The 19,291-nt window shown below is 36.8% G+C and overlaps 1 protein-coding gene across 4 annotated transcripts in view; it reads left to right on the plus strand.

The window, feature by feature from the left end:
* The first annotated feature begins 10,594 nt into the window (after positions 1 to 10,594).
* LOC145998875 (phosphatidylserine lipase ABHD16A) overlaps positions 10,595 to 19,291 on the plus strand; it is a 130,358-nt gene continuing 121,661 nt past the window's right edge. The window contains exons 1-3 of one of the 4 annotated variants that reach the window (XM_083135571.1): positions 10,595 to 10,780; positions 14,066 to 14,122; positions 17,046 to 17,285. In XM_083135571.1, the coding sequence (XP_082991697.1) occupies positions 10,688 to 10,780; positions 14,066 to 14,122; positions 17,046 to 17,285 (390 nt within the window). In that variant the 5' untranslated portion in view covers positions 10,595 to 10,687. The remainder of the gene's footprint in view (positions 10,781 to 14,065; positions 14,123 to 17,045; positions 17,286 to 19,291) is intronic. The other 3 variants (XM_083135570.1, XR_014443349.1, XR_014443350.1) reach the window with 3 other exon arrangements.

Here is a 19,291-nt window from a genome sequence, read left to right on the forward strand (position 1 = left end):
ATTTCTGATGCAGCAAGAATAAGCGTCAAATTTGCTCCTGCCACGTAATTCGTCTGCTAAGAGGATGTTACAAATCTTAAGAACAGATTAAGACGAGATAAATGCAAATTTATGATTAGTGGGAATGAATGTACAGGTAGCTTAGAACTTTTTTATATAGAAAGCATTTAGCGATATTATTTTAATGCTAACAGAACCTAACCTAACCACGAGAGCATTTAGGTTTAATATTAGAAGAATGCTGAGGGACCTAATCTTAAAACATTTTTGTGAAAGTAATCGTTACAACTTCACAGTATGTGTTACAGACGTAATTGCATACATAGCATGATGAAATCACGATAAAACAAAGACCGAGTCTGCTGCCACGCGCATCTCTTTTGAATTTCCAGCAGAAAAAGAACGTGGCAGCAGACACTGCCAAGTAATTCCCGAAGTCGAGACCGGGACGGAAATTTATTTTCCCTATCCGGGTCCCGACTTTTCGGAATCCCGCATAATCCTAAATTTAACACACTAGAGCAGTAAACATTGAGAATAAACGGATTTTAAACGAGATTATTTGCAATGACCATTGCGTACAGGCCCGTAGCTAGAGGGAAGCAGGGAGGGCAACTGCACCCCTGAGAGCCTGCCTTTCCCCCCTGTGAAAAATACAGAACATATTCCTACCTGGAATTCTCACTAATGTTTACAATTATATTCTGTATTACTCTAGCAACATAACAAAAACATTTATTGATTTTGTGATTTATGAAGGTGGATTCCGTATAGACGGTGTTAAAGGCGGAGCTACTGCGGAGCATGCGCACTCGTCTGGTTCCCCTCGAACATTTGGTTATCATTACAGTGCTATGAACGTTAATATGAAAGGGCAAAGTGGAGCTTCTTTTACAAGGAAATAGGGTGTCAGCTGTGTAGCATATGGTTGTACAGTTCGATCGGGAACAAATTTATTGAGTTAAGTACCACTTCGTAGGTTTCCGAAGGACGTAGACGAAACCTGTTGATACAAGCAGGACGAAGAAAGGATTGGTACCCGGAAAGGATTTGTACGACTTGCATTTTGTTACAAACATGTTGATCGTTTGTATGCGTATTATGTTGTGGTGAAAAGCACGCCTCTTAGTGAGGTTTCAAACCGGAGCGACACGCGACAGCAGTGGTTCGTACCGAGGTGACAAGCGACACAGGCCCATTTAGTCTATAAATAAGCATTTACCGTTCATGGGAGATCAAGTCTCAGGCGGCACAATACCATGCGCGCCGACTACGTGGGTGCTCCGGGGCTCGAGCACCCACATAAATAATCTTGTGGGTGCGGCGCACCCACAAGATTTTTAGTTTGATAAAAACAAAATAAAATAAATATTTCTCACTTGCCATTATCAGAAAATAATAAGCAATTAAACATTGAGATGGAAGTTAAAATTACTTACCTCTAAAACATTATTGTTTCAAATGTGTTTGTGCAAAGACAACCAAGCAACACATTCCCCCCTTCCTTGCCTGTCTCTGGCCAAGTCAAAGGCAGTCCCCACAATAACAATGGAAGTGTATTGTATTGTGAATAGAATCCCGTCTTCTCGGCTTGTTTTGATGTTTCCTTACAAGTGACACAGTACAATACGCCCACTCCATTCGTCAACAATTGTTTTAAAATAACTACTTGCAGATAGTGAGCACTAATAAAGAATAAACCGAATGGTGATTCTTCGTGAATTAATATAATTTTTAAGACATTCGCCAAAGAGGCGAGCAGTGTTTCAATCGCTACAAGAAGACAACGAAATGGTGTTGTAAAAAACATTCCCAGACTGACTTTGCGACCATTCGGTCCCACAAGGTGGTGTGTGAGGGTAAAATCACTACAATCGTTGGAAAGTAATTATGACGTTCTCTTGAAATTTTTGGAAGATCTGTCAGAAGAAAAAAGTGAAGTCGGTTGGAAGGCTTGTGGATATTTTTCAAACCTACATCAATTCAGATTTCTTATTTTCCTGAAAATGTTAATTTCAGTTTTCGGCAGAATTGAACAACTTCATTCTTCTTTTCAGAAGAAATCATTGTCATACCGAGAAATCAAAACTTTGGTGGAAACTTTGTCTGCAAGTTTAGCTTCACAAAGGGATATATTTTTTGAGTTGTGGAATGAAACCATGAGGAAAGGCAAGGAATTGAACATTGATAAACCAGTTTTGCCTAGAAAAAGCAAGATGATAGAACGCTACGACGAAGGTAGTGATCCTCATACGTATCAAACGCCGGAGGAAATGTACAGACAAATATTTTTTGAAATAATTGATGTGGCTGTGGATTTGCTAAATCGTAGATTTCAAACAAAGGTTTTGGAACTTATTTCACAATTTGAAGCTTTTGCTATCGGTCAAATTGGTGCTGATCGAATTCTGCAGTTCTATGGGACAGACTCTGATAAAGACAAGCTAACATTGCACAGGGACATGTTTCTAGATGTGTGCAGAACGAAGAAAGAAAAAGTGGCCAACTTGTCAGACATTACAAATATTTTAAGTAGAGAAAACAGTGGTCGTATGCTTGAAATGCTCACAGAATTTGTGAAGTTTGTACGGGTGATTTGAACTATACTTGTTACTTCTTGTACCTCTAATCGGTCATTTTCAGCACTTAGACGATTGAAAACGTTTTTGCGGTCAACAATGACCCAAAAAAGATTGAATGATTTGGCAATTTTGCAAGTTCATAAAGAAATGACTAAAAATATTGACATTACCAAAATTGCAAACAAATTCATAAGTGCAAATGACGTAAGAAGGAATGTGTTTTATATTGAAAGTTAACATGTCATTATTATTATTATTATTATTATTATTATTATTGTTTGGTACATAAAGTTAGTCATTTTGTAGTTTCTGTTCACAACCAAATCCTTGCATAGTTCTTTCTGCAATACAATTAAAATTATTTGCATTTATGAAGATTTTTTCATTTTAATTTGTATGAATGTGGTATTTTCTTTTAGTAACGTGTTGATAATATCATTGCCTCTTGCAATTATTGTGCATGTAAGTTGTTTAAAGTATAAAATACTTGATAATTGCAGATCTAACCGCCATTGATATGCACCCACAGAAATTTTGGAAAGTCGGCGCCCTTGCACAATACACACCATTGGAAATCTGAGCGACACGTGCAACTTGGCGTGTCGCTTCGGTTCGAAACAATTCATTGATCACTGAGGATTCACTTTTAAGTGGCACGGAGATTACACACCGAAGCGACAAGCAACAGCCCCTTTACTCTAAAGGAAACAATTCACCTTGCATACGAATACAACAGACCGAGGCGACACGATGCATGGTACTGAGAAAACAAGAGTCCACTTCAAGCGACACGTGCATTGCTTCGAAAGGAAGTTTTCAGACTGCAGCGATGCGTGTCTTTGGGAAAACAACATTCAAAAATAAACAACACCTTCAGAATTAAAGAGAGACGACAAATTGCAGGTGTCGCTTGTCGCTCGGAATGGGCCGTTTTATCAATACCGTGCATTGTGTTGCCCAGGCCTGTTATTTTCGCAAGCGTGACTGGTGAATGGTTTGCTTTAGATCGAATGCTTCTGTACGAAATTCCGATATCGCTTGTCGCTTCAGTCTGAAAACTCCCTTGTTGTTTGAAGTAAATTCGTGCAAGTGAAAGTGGCATGCCATATCATAGGTTTTTCCCTAAATCCCTCAAGCGAAAAGGCGACGTTGAAAGCACATATCGTATTTGCTAGCATTTGTTATGTGTCATTTGATTACTTCTGCAGATTTGTTGGCAAAGATTTACTTAAGCATAATTTGTAATATAATAATATCACTAGTTTTATAGAATTATCTTTCCTCACTCTTCCATTTACAAAATAAATGAATATATCTAAACTTTCGTATGTTCTGAGTTCGTGAGCGTGTACACGAGATACTTGTATGTAGTATGCTATACAATTGGCGGCCACAAAGACACGTCATATTTTAATAATCTGCTCTGCAGTATATCATCCGACGGATTCTAGACGTCCACCCCTTCATAGTAGAACTTTAATAAATACCTTTCTTGACTATCGTCGCACAACTGATGAAAACAAACGCCCATTTCTTACTTCGTATGTGGGCCTCCCCCATGGTGCAGTGGTAGCGTCATTGCCTTGTAATCAAGGGGTCCCGGGTTCGATACCCGGTGGAGGCACAAGTGGTTCGGATCCCACTTTAAACTGTAGGTCCAGTCCCGATTAGCCTTACTGTGCATAAAGTGGACTTAAAACACCAAATCAAACCAAACCAAACTTACTTCGTATGCCGGTGAATCTGCACTGGCAACACCGGGGACTGGTCCAAACCGGAAGTTCCGGGGGGACCGGGCAAGACCTCGCCAATGTTTATGTTTACCTTTTTAGCACGGTCTATAATGTCGTATCAGGATTGGGGAGAAAGAATTCCCGTCCAGTTTGAGACTTCGGGATATGATTTTGCAATTTTCAGTATATAGAACAGTTGTGACAATTTGAGTAGTTTTGTATTAAAGGTGCCTAATGTATTTGGATGTTTTTCTTGGATGTGTTGCTATGAGGTTTGAACTGCATAATTTTTTGTTTCCCAAGTCTACCTTTTGGTAATAGCGATTCATGTGATAGAGGGAGGGAGCGGATATTTGATTTTTGTTACTTAGCGTTGCTTTTCTGCCACATCTAGCTAATCGTGACAATGAGTGATGACGTGAAATTGATGAAGAGACACTTACAAACAGGTTTGCAAGCACATGGTGGCAGGGGCATTATCCCCCCAATCTTGGACGGAAGTCCAATCTAGGGGGGGGCAAACATAGAAGTACAGAAACATGACTAGCAGAATCTAAGAACAGCAGGACAAATGGATACTCGAGATGGAATTAATTTTCAAGTCTTTCTTGCACTTTTCTTCCAGACGGCTAAGGGCACTTGCAGGGGGCACAGAGGGGCAATTGCACCTTCGATTTCAAATTTTATACAAATAAAAGTACATTTCGTAAAATTTTCTTGCTCGCTTCGCTCGCAAACAAAATACCTACTGTTCATATAGTCCAAGTTCAGAGGCATAGCTAGGGGGCGGCGGAAGGCAGCCTTGGGAGTCAAAACGATCTGAATGAAGTGTACATGGAAGTTATTCTGTACGTGTCATATGCAGTGGCGTCTCCTGACCCTGAACTTCAGGCGTTGGCAAAGAAGGAATGTTAACCCCTCCCCCTCTCATTTCTGTGAACCAATATTACAAATTTTCTCCGTACCTTTTTCATGTAATTTTATAAATATTTAGAAAAACATTAAATTACATAAATTATTTTAAATGAAGTAAATACTTCATTTAAAGTATTAATATATTTGAAGGGTAAGGAGAAAATTAATATACTATGTTCAATACTTCGCCATACAATCAATTTTTAAAGCACGAGTTTGCAACCAGAGGGGTTGGTGGAACTCCTACCTATCACCCCTAAAAAAACACCGTGGACATAAGAATGACCCGTTCATTGAAAAATCGCTAAAATGCACATTTCCGGTTTTTCCCCTTACCCTTCATATATCCTTCCAAAGAGTAAATTTTGAAAAATCAACTGCTCATTACTTATAGTTACTTGAATTCCAGTCTATTCTTCTTTCTTTAGAGAGAAATGCGCTGATCACCGCCTCATAAAATTTCGATGTATCCCCTTCTCGCAGCTTAGAAAGTAATTCTTTCTGGATGGAGATAAGACTTAAATTCGTCATCAGGTTCTGAGTTTGAGTAGATCGGCAGAATGTGTGGATCCTCTTCAGTGATGTGAACGATCTCTCGACAGATGACGTCGTGGAAGGAATTGTTGCGATCAACACTGCTAATTTATATATTTCCGTAAACTCACCCACTAGATTCGTGTCCAGTAGATAATTTACAATCTCCATTGGTGTTTTCTCTGATCATTCAGTGGAAGCATACCAAACATAAAGTTCATTCTTCTGCAGTTTGGTTAAATTAAAGCACACTGCCATAAAGTTCCTGTAATTTATGTACGAGATGGTGAGGAAAGTTTTCTCTTTTATTCAAGTAGCCCCGTTTTGTGGATTTAGTAAATCAAAACATTGCAATTTTTCAAATGATGAGAATCTAATTGTTGTCTGGTTGCTGATATTATCAATGATTTCAAAGTAAAGCCTCCGGCAGTGGTCTTTCTGTGATTCGTTGTTCAGTCGCCTCCTTTTCATTTCAACAACCTCTTTCTCTTCTACTGCACCAGTTATAGAATTCCATAGTGCTTCGAAATTCTCACTTTCCTTTTTCAGCTGTTGTGGAAATTCAGTTATTTTTATTACTGCAGTACAAAATATCAACATTTTTAGATGAATAATACGTCAAGCAAGTTGGATAAAGCCTTTTTTAAAAATATATTTTCGAAATCCTTAAGGAAGCTAGAAAATCCTCTTGGAGTCATTGCAGTCAAATGATCGAAGTCTCCACTTTAATTAACATGCTCAAAAAACATAAGCAGTGCTTCTCTGTTGTCATTGACTGTCCACACTAGCCTAGAGGTAAAATTTCATCTGGTAGGAATTAATGACGGGAGCTTTCTGGACATGAAAGCAGAAAGTTCGTGTTACCTCTTTGGAGAAAGAGATTTAAGTGATTAAAGACCACAAAGGAACACCTTAAGCTCTTTGTTACATTCTAACGATTGTTGCAGCACCAAGTTCATGACATGAACATAACAATGCATAAAAAAAGCTTTCGGATAATTTTCCAAAACTTTGCTTTGAAGGCCATTCAAATGACCACTCATAACAGAATATCCCTCGTATGTCTGGGCAATTAATTTATCCCCACACTTATATTTATCCATTATTTCAGTCACGTGACTAAAAAGAGCTCTTGCAGTTTTATTGGCTCTCATGTCATGAAATCCAAGAAATCTTTCAATGACTTTTTTCTGTGAGGCCGAGAAAAAAACGTAACACTGTTGACACCTGAGATTTTTTGCTAATGTCTGATATTTCATCCACCATGATAGCCACAAAGTCTGTGTTTTGAATTTCATTGTAGATTTCATCTGTCAGAACATCCGAAACTGAATTTATTAAATCATTTTGAATGCCTGGCGAAGTACCGCGAAAAACTGTAGAATTTAATAAATGTTCTTTTAATGAGGGATCGAACTCGGAACTTGCAATAAGGAATTCCATCTAATTGCCCTTATTTAGAGAGGCTGCATTTTCCTCATGGCCTCGGAATGGCAGTTCTTGCTTTGCTAAATAGCAGACCGCGTTAATCAACCTCTTTAATATTTTCCTGTTCTCTTTTACTTTTTCATTGTGTAGCTCTACTTCAGCTTTTCGTTGAGTATCCAAAAGAACGTCAATTCTTGTAGGGGTGGCAACAAAACTACTAAATTTAAAGAAACTATAAAGATGCAATTCACACTCGCTGTGTTTTCTCACTGCAGTATTGAGATGATTCAAATCCGCATACCCTTGATAATTCCCAACACCTTTTTTAGTCTAGAATAATAAACATGTCTCACACCCGCAAAGCCAGTCTCAAATTTCATCGAGTTCTTTTCGAAAATGTCTCTCAAAATCTTTTCCAGCACCACTTTTTCCTTTAACACATGTTGACATCGTGAGATTGGGACATGGTCGACCATTGTCAATCATTTGTTTCTTCTCTGAATACGAAAGCCAAGAAAATGAATTATTTAAATATTTTAGCACAACACTTTCACTATTCTCCATCTTAAAATAATCACATCACTTCACACCACACGTTTAAAAAATAATGCACAACAACCACGAGCAAAACAACGCGGAACGCGGGATGAATGAAAGCCTAAGCGTTGGGATCAAATACAACGCCTTGAGAAGCTGACCATGGTGGTGGGTGGCAGGGTGCGCATGCGCGGTCATCCTATGTTTTGGCAGTGGTAAGACGTTGTATTTTCTCTCCAACGCCCTGGCAGTGTGGGAACGATCTGCCTGCCTGACAACCACTGCGCGCCGCGTTCGAAAACTACCGGGCGCTCGAGACTGACAATTGAAGAAAAACGCTCAAAATCGCAATTTATAAAAGTACAGATACTTTCTTCTTTATTTCATTTTCCTTTGGCCGTTGACACACGACTTACACACCCAGAGAAATCGCCGCTGGTCATATGTACAAAAAGAATAATGTCCGTCATGCATATTCTGTCATTGAAAAATACAGTTTGCGTGATTGTTTTCCATTACTAGCTAATATGAAATTGAACGTGTTGGACTAATATTTCACATAATTTGTTGAAACACAAATGCTTTATCACCGACTTCTACCCCCTTTTGAATTATTTACGACCATAATAACGTCTTTTAATGCTACTATTATTACTACCACTACCACCACTATATTAATATTATTATTATTGGCACGTTTGTCATGGTACTTGACCCCCTCTCCAGATAAAAATTTGTGGTCTCGCGTCTGTTCACAAAGAACACTCATGCCACTCATGCCCAGGCTCGAACCTGGAACCCCCTGGCTTCGTAGTGTGTTATGATGGAGGTCGGCTAATGAAAGATGTGGGACAGCTTACTGGCTCAAATTATTATCAAACATGATGAAAATGTGATAGTGTTTCACATTTATTATTTCGGTTAGAAAACTATAAAATTTGTAGTTTGATAAGAGTTACACTAAGCATCTTATGGGGTGTAAATATCAAATTCAAATCTTATGAATCATTTCTCTATGCAAACGCATCAAATATGATAAGCAACATAGGTGTGTGTTATGATATCCATTTTATAAAGGAAAATTTGTGTTTCAACCCTTACTGTTTGCATGATATCGTTTTTATATTATGTTATACATTGCTCTAAGAATTTTAAACGGCAGTAAAAATTAATGCCATTTGCAACTGCGCAGCTATCAATGGGATTGCATACATTAAGAACAGAAGATGCCATATTTCGATTGCTTGTAACATCGAAAGTAGAATTAGACAACTAAATAGTGACTGAGAAGAGTATCAGTATAAAGAAACTGATATTTGGGGTTTGTACTCTTCTGCTCAAAAAGTGGTGACGATAAGCGGCCCAGAGACCTCGTGCCGCGGAAATGGGGTAAGCGAAGGAGGTCTCTTATATCGTTCGGTTTCGTACCATAGTCATTAAGGAAGGTATTTTTCATAATGTAAAGAGGATACAAAATTTCCCTCTATAAAACTTGATATGAAATATTAATGATGACACTGTAATCCAGAAGTCATTGATCAATCAAGGGATTCCTATTTGTTTGTCGGGTGTCAAACACATGTATTTCAACAACACAATATTTTGCAAAATGGTTAACGTAACCAGTAGGCAAACATTGTCTGTAGTGATGCAAGAGTCTTTCATTTGAAGCAAATAGAATCTGTGGTGGAGTAAGAGACCCATGTTTCAATGTTTTAGCAAGTAGGCCTACAAAAAATGTATTACAATTTTTTACACAATTCATCAAAGTCTAGATAATATGTAACCATTCTTATTTAATTAATTCGATTTTTCTTGCATAACACAACACAATGGTGTTGGATTCTCGTTAGATTTCTTTGTGCGTAAAAATCTTGCATACTGGAAACTAGTGGGAAACATTATGAAGCACGATTTATAAATGACTTCCTTAATCAGTTCTGCAGAGAAGCCCAAAGTTGTTGGTACATATTAATCATCTGTTAACATTATTGACCTGTAAATATAAAGTAGATACAGTCCCGATTAGCCTATTTATGTTAAACTTTATCTTTGTATTCTTTGGTAGTCCGAAAGGTTATAATCGAAATATTGCTATTTGATGTTGCTTGAACTTTTATTGTTCGTTGGAGTTTCAAGATAACATCCCTTTCCTGTTACTTATTACTTTTGGAGGAGGGGGGGGGGGCAAGTGCCTCTCTGTACCTTGCCATATCTGTCAATGCAACACAATATATTAAAAATGTGCCCCCTCTAGCATTGACTTCGCTCCCCCCTACTAAGAATTCCTGGCTAAGGGCCTGATTGCGTATGGTCACGATATATCTATGGGCCGCAAACATTTCCGTCGGTATCCTGACGGGAAAAATTTTCACGATACATCGACTTTTCGGTATTCCCCCATAACCCTACGAGTTATATTGGCTATTGTTATTTCATGTTCATCTTATTAATTTTCCTATGCATATAGTGGTTGATTTTTACAGTTCTGAAATTAAAAAAACTTTAATTCCTGATGTTTCAGAAACTTGCAATTGAGAAAATATCGAGAATTTACCACTCAAACATGATTCCTTGGAATTTTCCGACTGTTCACGTTCACAATCTCGAAAAATCGAGACTGGACAGGTTTTTCCCGATCCTGTCACACTTCTTTGTCTGTGATCTCGGTACCGACTTTCCGGGATCTCGTACTCCTGACGCAAAAGTTGAAGCTCGTATTGCTTGATTCTTAATAACAATTAACAGTAACCCGCTCATATCTCAGTACTGTCTAAATTTTAAATAAGTGCAAATTAATACTTACGTAGTACGGGTTGTTCCAGAAATATTATTTTGTTGTATGTGTGTTTATCTTCTCCATGTTGGGTGTTGGATCAAAATTCAGTATCTGGCAACAGAAGAGTTCTTAATTATTATGTAAATATCTGGCAATACTTTTGTAAATGGAAATTAAAAATGGTTTCCAACATGTTAATAGGTTTAAAGTTAGTTGGGAAATACATGTTTGGTCCACGGTTATATGGAGTTTACGGTAATTCCCAACATGAGGTAAGTTTTGAAATAAGAAAATAATTATTAACTGTAATAACATATCGGAAAACATTTTGTAGAAAGTGTATGAAAAGGTAAAAGTTACTGACCCTATGGATGATTTGCTTTTCATCCATTTGGCAGATTACTTGTCAAGTTGAATTAAATATTACTATAATCAAATTGTTCTTCACAAGTCTTCAGAGATGACATAAATGGTACTAATTGTATTTCAGTCAGAAGATGACTGCGTAAATTGTAGAAGTTGTAAGTCATCATAGGTTCCAACTTCCTTGACGGACATTACAGAATATTTAATTTTTTAATATGTATTAGTTGTTTTTTTAAATTGGAGTTTCCGTAACGGTTCCGAGTGTTTAGTGATTGTGTTTTTCATTTCCAATTTTCACAAGAGAGAGACTACGTATTGTAGGGTGGTAGAAATGATTGTTACAATAAATGTAAACCTTGGTGAATTAAAGTAATTACTGGGCCGTTACCCCCACTGTACTCCCTCGAGAATTATGTTGAATTTTTTGGATCGAATGTAGAATATAGAGAATATGTCTAATTTCGTTAATATTTGGTATACTAACTAAATTTGGCCTTCTAATCACGAATCTGTTGTTAAAATGCCACGGACATGTCTGGAAATCGTGAGAAAAGCTGATGTAAGTTGAATTTTTGGTAACAGTTTGTTATATCGGAGACACTTTTCTTCAAATTTACCAGAGAAACTTCGGCCCAAGTTCCTTTTGTTTTATTGCGATTTCATCATGCTACGAATGCAATTTTTACATGGTTCGATTTCGATGTACGTTTGTTACCACATACTCCGGAGTTTTAGCGATTTCCTAAGGTTTTGTTCAATATGTGCTTTCATGGTTAGGTTAGGCAGCTTAGGTTTGGTTCCCTTAGCATTAAAATAAATCCCTAAATGAATTCTACTAAGGTTCCCATTTACTTCTACATTCATTCCCACACTTCTACGATATTTACTGTCACTTGTCGACGGAGAATATTTTGTCCATGAGAAGTGCATAAAGTAATTTTCAAGTTGTTTCTTTTCAAAGTAAATAACTTTTTCGAGTCCAAACAGTGCTCATTACTTTAAGGAAGGTTCAAATTTCGTGTGACAATGATTTCCAAAATTCTACGATAATTTGTCTTTGTGCTAGGAGAAATGATAAAACAATCGGAACCAATACCGAAACTACTTACTGAAATCAGTTTCTGTAGCATTGTCTAAGTTCTTCGAGGTATTTTCTATTGCAGAAACTGAAAACTTCACCATAGAATGCTGCAGAACAAGAAATAATAACTTTTTATGTTAGGAACTTGCATTTTCTGTAAAGCGACAACATTATGCCATTGTTTCCATTATGTACCTGCAGGTGGCACGAGCGTCGAAAGTCACGCGGTCTCATCAGTGCTTCCAAACATGTGTTTTTTACGAGAATCCTTTTTTTTTTAACTATGCTTACCTAACCCAACCTTGATGGAAATGGTCCATGTGGCTATCGTGAATGGTTTTTCGGGCTATCGTGAATGGTTTGTGGGGCTATCGTGACTGCTTTTTGGGGTTATCCATCAATGGTTTGTGATGACATAATGAACACGAAAGTAGGTATTTTTCGGTTAAGAAGGTTGAAACACTGCATACACACTCCAAATCGACATTTGATTAATATGTAATCATTATTTGCGTGAAGAAAATTAATAAATGTTTATGTATGAAAATATCCACTTTCTCACAGACTTAGGGCAATCAGCACCCTCTTCTGTCACCCACAAAATGCTGATTTCGTGCTGCAAAGTAGTGTGTTCCACATCCTGTTTTTTTTTTTTTATAATGAAGGTAATCATTTATGTTCCATGTAAATAATACTCTCTCTCTCATATATATATATATGTGTGTGTGTATACACACACACACACAAACACAAACAAACAAACAAACAAAAGGGTTGGGGATTAAATCATGCAACCCAGAAATAGTTCGGCAATCGAAGGATGTATTAACAATTTGTTATATACAACTGAGAGAGTATCCATTATGGATATTTTGTTGGTAGGAATCAGGAAAGAAAAACCAAGCAACCCTGTGACATACACATTAATGTACAAGTTACAAAAAATTGTCTGATTATGACAAACCTTTGAAATAATCTCCCGCATTGTCCACAGCACACTGTGCAGTAGGTCCCGTTCACATGCTGCCTTATGTCGCATTCCATTATCGAGGGGTATGATTGCATTATGCAGTAGATCTGGATGCTTCTCCCTAACGGCACATTGTAGATGTTGCTGCAGGAACTCTTCCACAACGATGGCAGCGTGCTGTGGACAATGCGGAAGATTATTTCGAAAGTTTGTCATAATCAGACAAGTTTTTGTAACATGTGCACATGTGTATGTCACAGGGTCACACAGGTTTTTGTAACTTGTACATTAATTTCCATTACTTTTTGAAAATAATGAGTACAGCGTGTGTTTTTTAATGTTTGTGTGTTTTTGTATTATGTATATCACTACATCAGAATAATCAACTTGCCGTTATAAATTTTTACACTGTTTTTAGGTGAATTTTAAAATTTACAGCAATGTGGCAGAGTTGCCCACAGCAATGTGGCCAACTCTGACCAATATAGAATACTAGTATATTGCTATAGTCTTCTTTAGGAAGGTCACTCTGGTGGAAGAATTAATATTTTTTTCTTTTAACTGTGCCTTATACACCGATAGACTAATAGAGACTGAACCTACAGTTTAAAGTGTTATCTGAACCACTATGTGCCTTCACCAGGTATTGAACCTGGAGCCCTTGATTACATTACCACTATGCGATCAAGGAGGCACTTCCTTACATTTAATCCAATCTTGTATTGATCAGTAGATTAAATGTTTTAAGAACACATTTTAAAATGTGTAGCTTATGTGAGTTGTATTCATGGCTTTCTCAACCCGTAAAGGCTGGCTCGTGAAGAAGTATAGAAGTACCCCCCCCCCCCCCTTAATAGAGGAACTGAATATGAACATCACCATGACAATCCAGAATATGATGCAGAAATTCCTCAAAATGTAACTAGAAACGTGTTGAGACATGTTCCAAATATCTGCAGAACAGAATTGATGCCCTTGGTGTAACTTACAAAATCTGCTGAATAGATATTCTCAGTAAAAATATTTGTGGTTTACTTGTAGGTTGAACATGCTGTAAAATAACAAGTAGGAACATTTAGAATGTAAGTAATTGGAGTGTACTTACTTTTATTACTTTCATTTGTCTCTTTTTTATTGCAGGGTTTTCAGTATGAAGGCAACGTTCTTGAAAGATGGGGAGATAACTTTATACATTGTGTAAGTAAAATTAGTTTGAGTACTTTATAGATGCTTCTTTGTTTTTATTTGTTTTACAAGTACTGTTACTGTTATATAATGTGACATTTCAAACATGTTGTAATTATTATGCATGGTGATCTGTCAGTTATGATCAAGTATAATAATCTCTGTATAGCAACTATTATGGACTTTGTCTATGTTTGTCTTAAGCTGAAGAGGGACAATTTCGCACCCAGTGTGCATCTATTTCAATATCATTAGAATGGGCAATTCTACTGAAGAAGAACTCCGGTGTTGAATAGAGTATGAATTTGTCCATATGTTGCAAGTGAAAGCATTTTTAAGGTTGATTATTAAGCTAGATACGATGTCAGGGTGGCAGGAACTATGCGTGAATTATTGTCTCCGGGAATTCTGCGTGAAAAAAATGCTATTAATCCAAATCCCATTGCATTTATAAATGTCCCATATATTTTATTAGTAGGCTATCTTTTGCAGAACTTTCTCTCTCGGAGATTGAAGATGATTAGGTATTAATTTGAGTTGGAAATTTTTATGCAATTGACTATATTTTTAGCAGTCTCCCTGATGGCATAGTGGTAAAGTCGTCACCATCAAGGGGTCTATAGTTCAATACCCAGTGGAGGGACATTGCACAGTGGTTCGGATCACACTTTAAACTGTAGGTACAGTCCTGATAGCATATCTGTGCATAAAGTGAACTTACAACAGCAATTAAATTAAATTCAATTAACAATTTTTCGTTGATTAATATATCCCGTCATTTGTGACTTGTGTTTGTAGATGTATTTCGAGTCTGAGTATGTGAAATGGCAAATGTAAACTCCACACCTTAAATTAAATATTTTAAATATATGTACCGTTTAATTGAATTGAATTAGAATTTTTGTACACATTGTATACATTAGAATCACACAGACTCTTTATATTGTTAATATATTTGTGTTGGGGGGGGGGGGTTGAGAGGTGGTAATTCGTAAAGCTGAAATAGAGAAAACACCTGTATGTACGCTTGAATTTTTGGAAAGTTCTCCTTGAAAACTGGGAATTATACTTGAATTTTATCATGGGTCCAGATTGGCCACACTGGATGTTTGAAAAATATGATGAATTAGAATTTTCAGGGTAACACTTCCGATTGTTTTATGATTTGTTTATATGTTGATATTAGTAATGAACAGTTTTTTTCTGCCTCTGAAGAAAATAATTTAACTCACTTTCAAAGTTATTGCAATTTTTCGATACGAACCAGGTATTGTATATCTGTTCATTGCAATATATTTCTAGATAGCTCACTTGCATAAGAGAGTTATTCATTTTTTGTTATTTTTCTTATGTTCAACCTTAGCTATGATATGATACTTTATAGTAATTACATGTAGAATAATATGTTACGTAGACGAGATGTGTATGAATGTTTTTTATGTGTGTGTTCGTGGTTTCCGTGATTATCAGTGAAATTAAACTTACTTACTTACTTCCTTGTGATCTTCAACATCAGTTTGCCATTTAGATTATCCTGTGTAACCATATGTTGAGCATAGTGGAGGTATTTAGAACTTTGTACCAACTGAAGGAAGGCTAAAGACCCAATCACGGGGAGCGGGATTTCCTACTGGAATGCCCTTGTTGGTGCTAGACTTGCTACCAAGACAAAATATAGTTTCCAGGTTGACTAAAGGGCAGGTTTTGGCAACTAGGCAACTGTGTTCTAATTGCAACTTGCCTCACTGCTCGATCCTGTGGTAACAACCAATCAGAGTGAGCATTTGGTCACATAATTAAGAGTTTGGCAAGGAAAATCCAGAAAGTCTGGTTTTTAATTTTTATTGTTGCTCATTTTTTTTATAAAGAGTAGCAGAAATGAGATGCATTCATGTTTATGAATATTTAGGAATTTATCCATAGCAGTAAGATTTGGTATACGACAGGTGTAATTAGCCAATAATAAATTTCTTTATGATTAGCACTGAATAAATGTTTGACATATTTAGTTGAACAACAAACTTTTGGTCATTTATGAATGAACCCTTGTGAGAGCCATCATTAAAAAAAAAATGACTTCCTGGCTACATTTTATCCTAACTCATGAAGTCAATTTTTCAATTTCTGACTACAAAGAAAAAGGTATCACCCCACACTTAGTGCATATCCGAATAAATCACATTGTGTGTTTTTTGCAAGCTTTAATTCATGCAGGCAATTTAATGTTCCTATGTTGCCTAGAAACAATAGTTTTTTGTATTCTGTACATAGTAGTTATACTAATTAAAACTGTACCTTTTCTTTATAGTGACTAAACTGTAACTCACACAAATACAAGCTTCTAACACCATAGGTTGAACAGAATATATTTTACCTGTCAGAGTGCAGGAAAACAAGAGAAAACATGGCATAGATAGAAATTAAATAAACGTTATGGAGTTGAGAACTGCTCCTCTCTTCCAACTGCCCACACCTGGTTTTAATTTAATTTTATCCTTGACAAAGCTGGTGAAACGTCATAACTTTTAAAGTTTTTTCTTTATGTGTGCTTTGGTTTGTCTTGTTTTCCTGCTCTGACAGGTAAGATGAACATAAGCTGTAATTCTTGAAAAAGACATGTGTGAAATTGTGTTGAAACTTCTGGTATAAAAATAAGTTTAGTCAGTACAAAGAAAGAGCATTGTTTTAATCATTGGTACAAACAATCTTCAAGCAATTACATAATAGTTGCTCTCGAGACTTGTACCATCATAGTTGGTTGATGTTTTATGCAAAGTAGCCATGCTTCCTCATAATTTACGTTATCCAAAAATCATTGGTCATTTTTCAAGACTGATAGGTTCACCTTTTGTATTGCAGCATGTTCGATTTGCAGATTTCTTTCATATTGTGATGAAACACTGTTCTATACATATTTTTATATCTTTACTTTCAGGTGGGTATCATGTGGAAATTTGGAATGTACACTTCACCTATAATCGGTATAGTTTTGTACAGAAAAGGATATTTTGTTTATGATGGAGTACTATCCATTACAAAGTTCCTAGCAGGAGTAGGAATTCTTTTTGTGGCTTCAATCTGTTTTCGAAGCATCGGAAGAGCTACCAATTCTACATACAGAAAGTTCCTTGCGGATCAGGAAGCAGCTGAAAGTCGACCCAGCCATGAAACAAGGGTAAAATTCCATTTGGCCTTCTATCACTTTTTTAAGAGACGAGGCATATTAATTGGTACTCTTTATCAACAGGGAACTGATTTATGTGTAGTAAAAATGTGCTAAATATGTAAATACATATTTTGTTATTTTCACCAAAATATGGAGTTAAATATGGACTTAAAATTAAACATTTACATTTTTAATAATATAAGACACAGTCTCGACATTGTAACTATTACGGTGTCTGTCTTGAAGAGAAACCAGAAGCAAATACTCTTCATGTGCCACAAAATCATTGCTTTTGGTGCTGCTGTCAGGCAATGGGCAGCTCGACTTGGTACTCTTTTCCAACATTGCCACAATAACGTTTGTAACAAGCAGGAACCGATGCTTGAGCCCTCGTTCTCTATTGTTGACAACAATTGTAAATAAACAGGAATTTCAAATGTTTTACAATAGCAAAAGCAAACAGTTGGGAGGCGTAAAATTGAAGAGCAAAACAAAACATTATTCTGGCGATGACAGAAAACTTGTAATTATCGCAATTGCAGGGTATAGAAAAGGTAAACTTTCATTTGTTTAACGTCACTTCAGGCTTTGTCAGTTATTCACAAGAAATTCACCCAAATCTTTCGATTTGTAGTTATTGCATGAATATGGAGTATACGAGGTGTGGCAATAAAGTTTCCGGACTCATGCTGTAACTCTTTATTGAAAAAAATCAGACGATCAAAATATTGTACCCTTCAATGTAGTCCCCTCCTCGATCCCTACCTGGCTCCACGAGGATCTCCCACTGTTAGAAGTAGTGTTGCAGGGCATTTTCTGATATACTGTTCCAAGTCACGTTGCTTTTGGCTTTCACCACGTCCAAGGACTCGAACAGGGTTCCTTTTAGTGCAGACTTGACTTTTGGGAAGAGAGAAGGTCGCACGGGGCTAGGTCCGGTGAGTACGGTATTCTAACACTAGAAATGTTGTGTTTCACCAAATACTTTTGACAGATACCACGTTGTGAATTGGCACGTTGTCCTGATGAAGAATCCATGAGCCTTTCTTCCACATTTCTGGTTTCCTTTTTCTCACCCTTTCATGAAGGATCCCCAAAACATTCTTATAATACGACTGAATGACAGTCTGGCTTCTTTTCTCAATACTTACATGAGTTTTCGAAGAGAAGGGGCAGCCTGATCGTGGGTCGTCCCCGATGCCTTCTCTACCCTCTTTAAACTTCAAAAACTACTCGAAAACTCATGTGCGAAATATACACTGATCCCCATACATTTCAACTAATTGTAAATTTCCGTGTTGGATTTCCTAAGTTTTGTGACATTAACATGTTGTTCCATTTCCGAACTTAACATGATTCCGATGGAACTGAGTCTGCTACGGTCAGACTGCTACACGCATGTGCGTAAAAGTTTGTGTGCAGGTGGAGGATAGTCCACAGGTCAGTATCGTACCCAGCTTTTTGTTATCGACGTGACCTGTAATGAATAACAAAATAATCCACACCTTGTATATTGACAAATGTCCTGAAATATGGAAAGATAACTGAAAGATGTAAAATATGAGCTAAAACCTGATATATATGTACAAATATAGAAAATAAAAACTGACATTTTCGAGTATACATGCCATGATGTGCAAGAATAATACAAAAAATAACTGATTTCAGATTCATACATAAATATGTGTTTACATATAAATCCGTTCCCTGCTTATCAGTATTGACCATGGTGGAAACATGACCAGGTGAGTTCATGTGCATTGCTCTCAACTGAGCATCACAGTTCTGATGTCTTCTGTTTTATAAAATCTCGTGTCTAGGCACATGTTTTCTCTTACCTCTGATTCTAATGAATTTTCAAGATGAAAAATACACCTTGTGTCCAACTAACGGGATTGCAACATGCCCTGTATCATGTATACTCTTGTGGTGAGTAACATCATGAAGGTTACTTGATCTCCATTATTCGGAAAAACTATTTACATAGTTTCCACTATGCGTACACAATAAAACAC

The sequence above is a fragment of the Lepisma saccharinum genome, chromosome 14 (assembly GCF_977018435.1).
Source record: "Lepisma saccharinum chromosome 14, izLepSacc3.1, whole genome shotgun sequence".
Classification (NCBI taxonomy): domain Eukaryota; kingdom Metazoa; phylum Arthropoda; class Insecta; order Zygentoma; family Lepismatidae; genus Lepisma; species Lepisma saccharinum.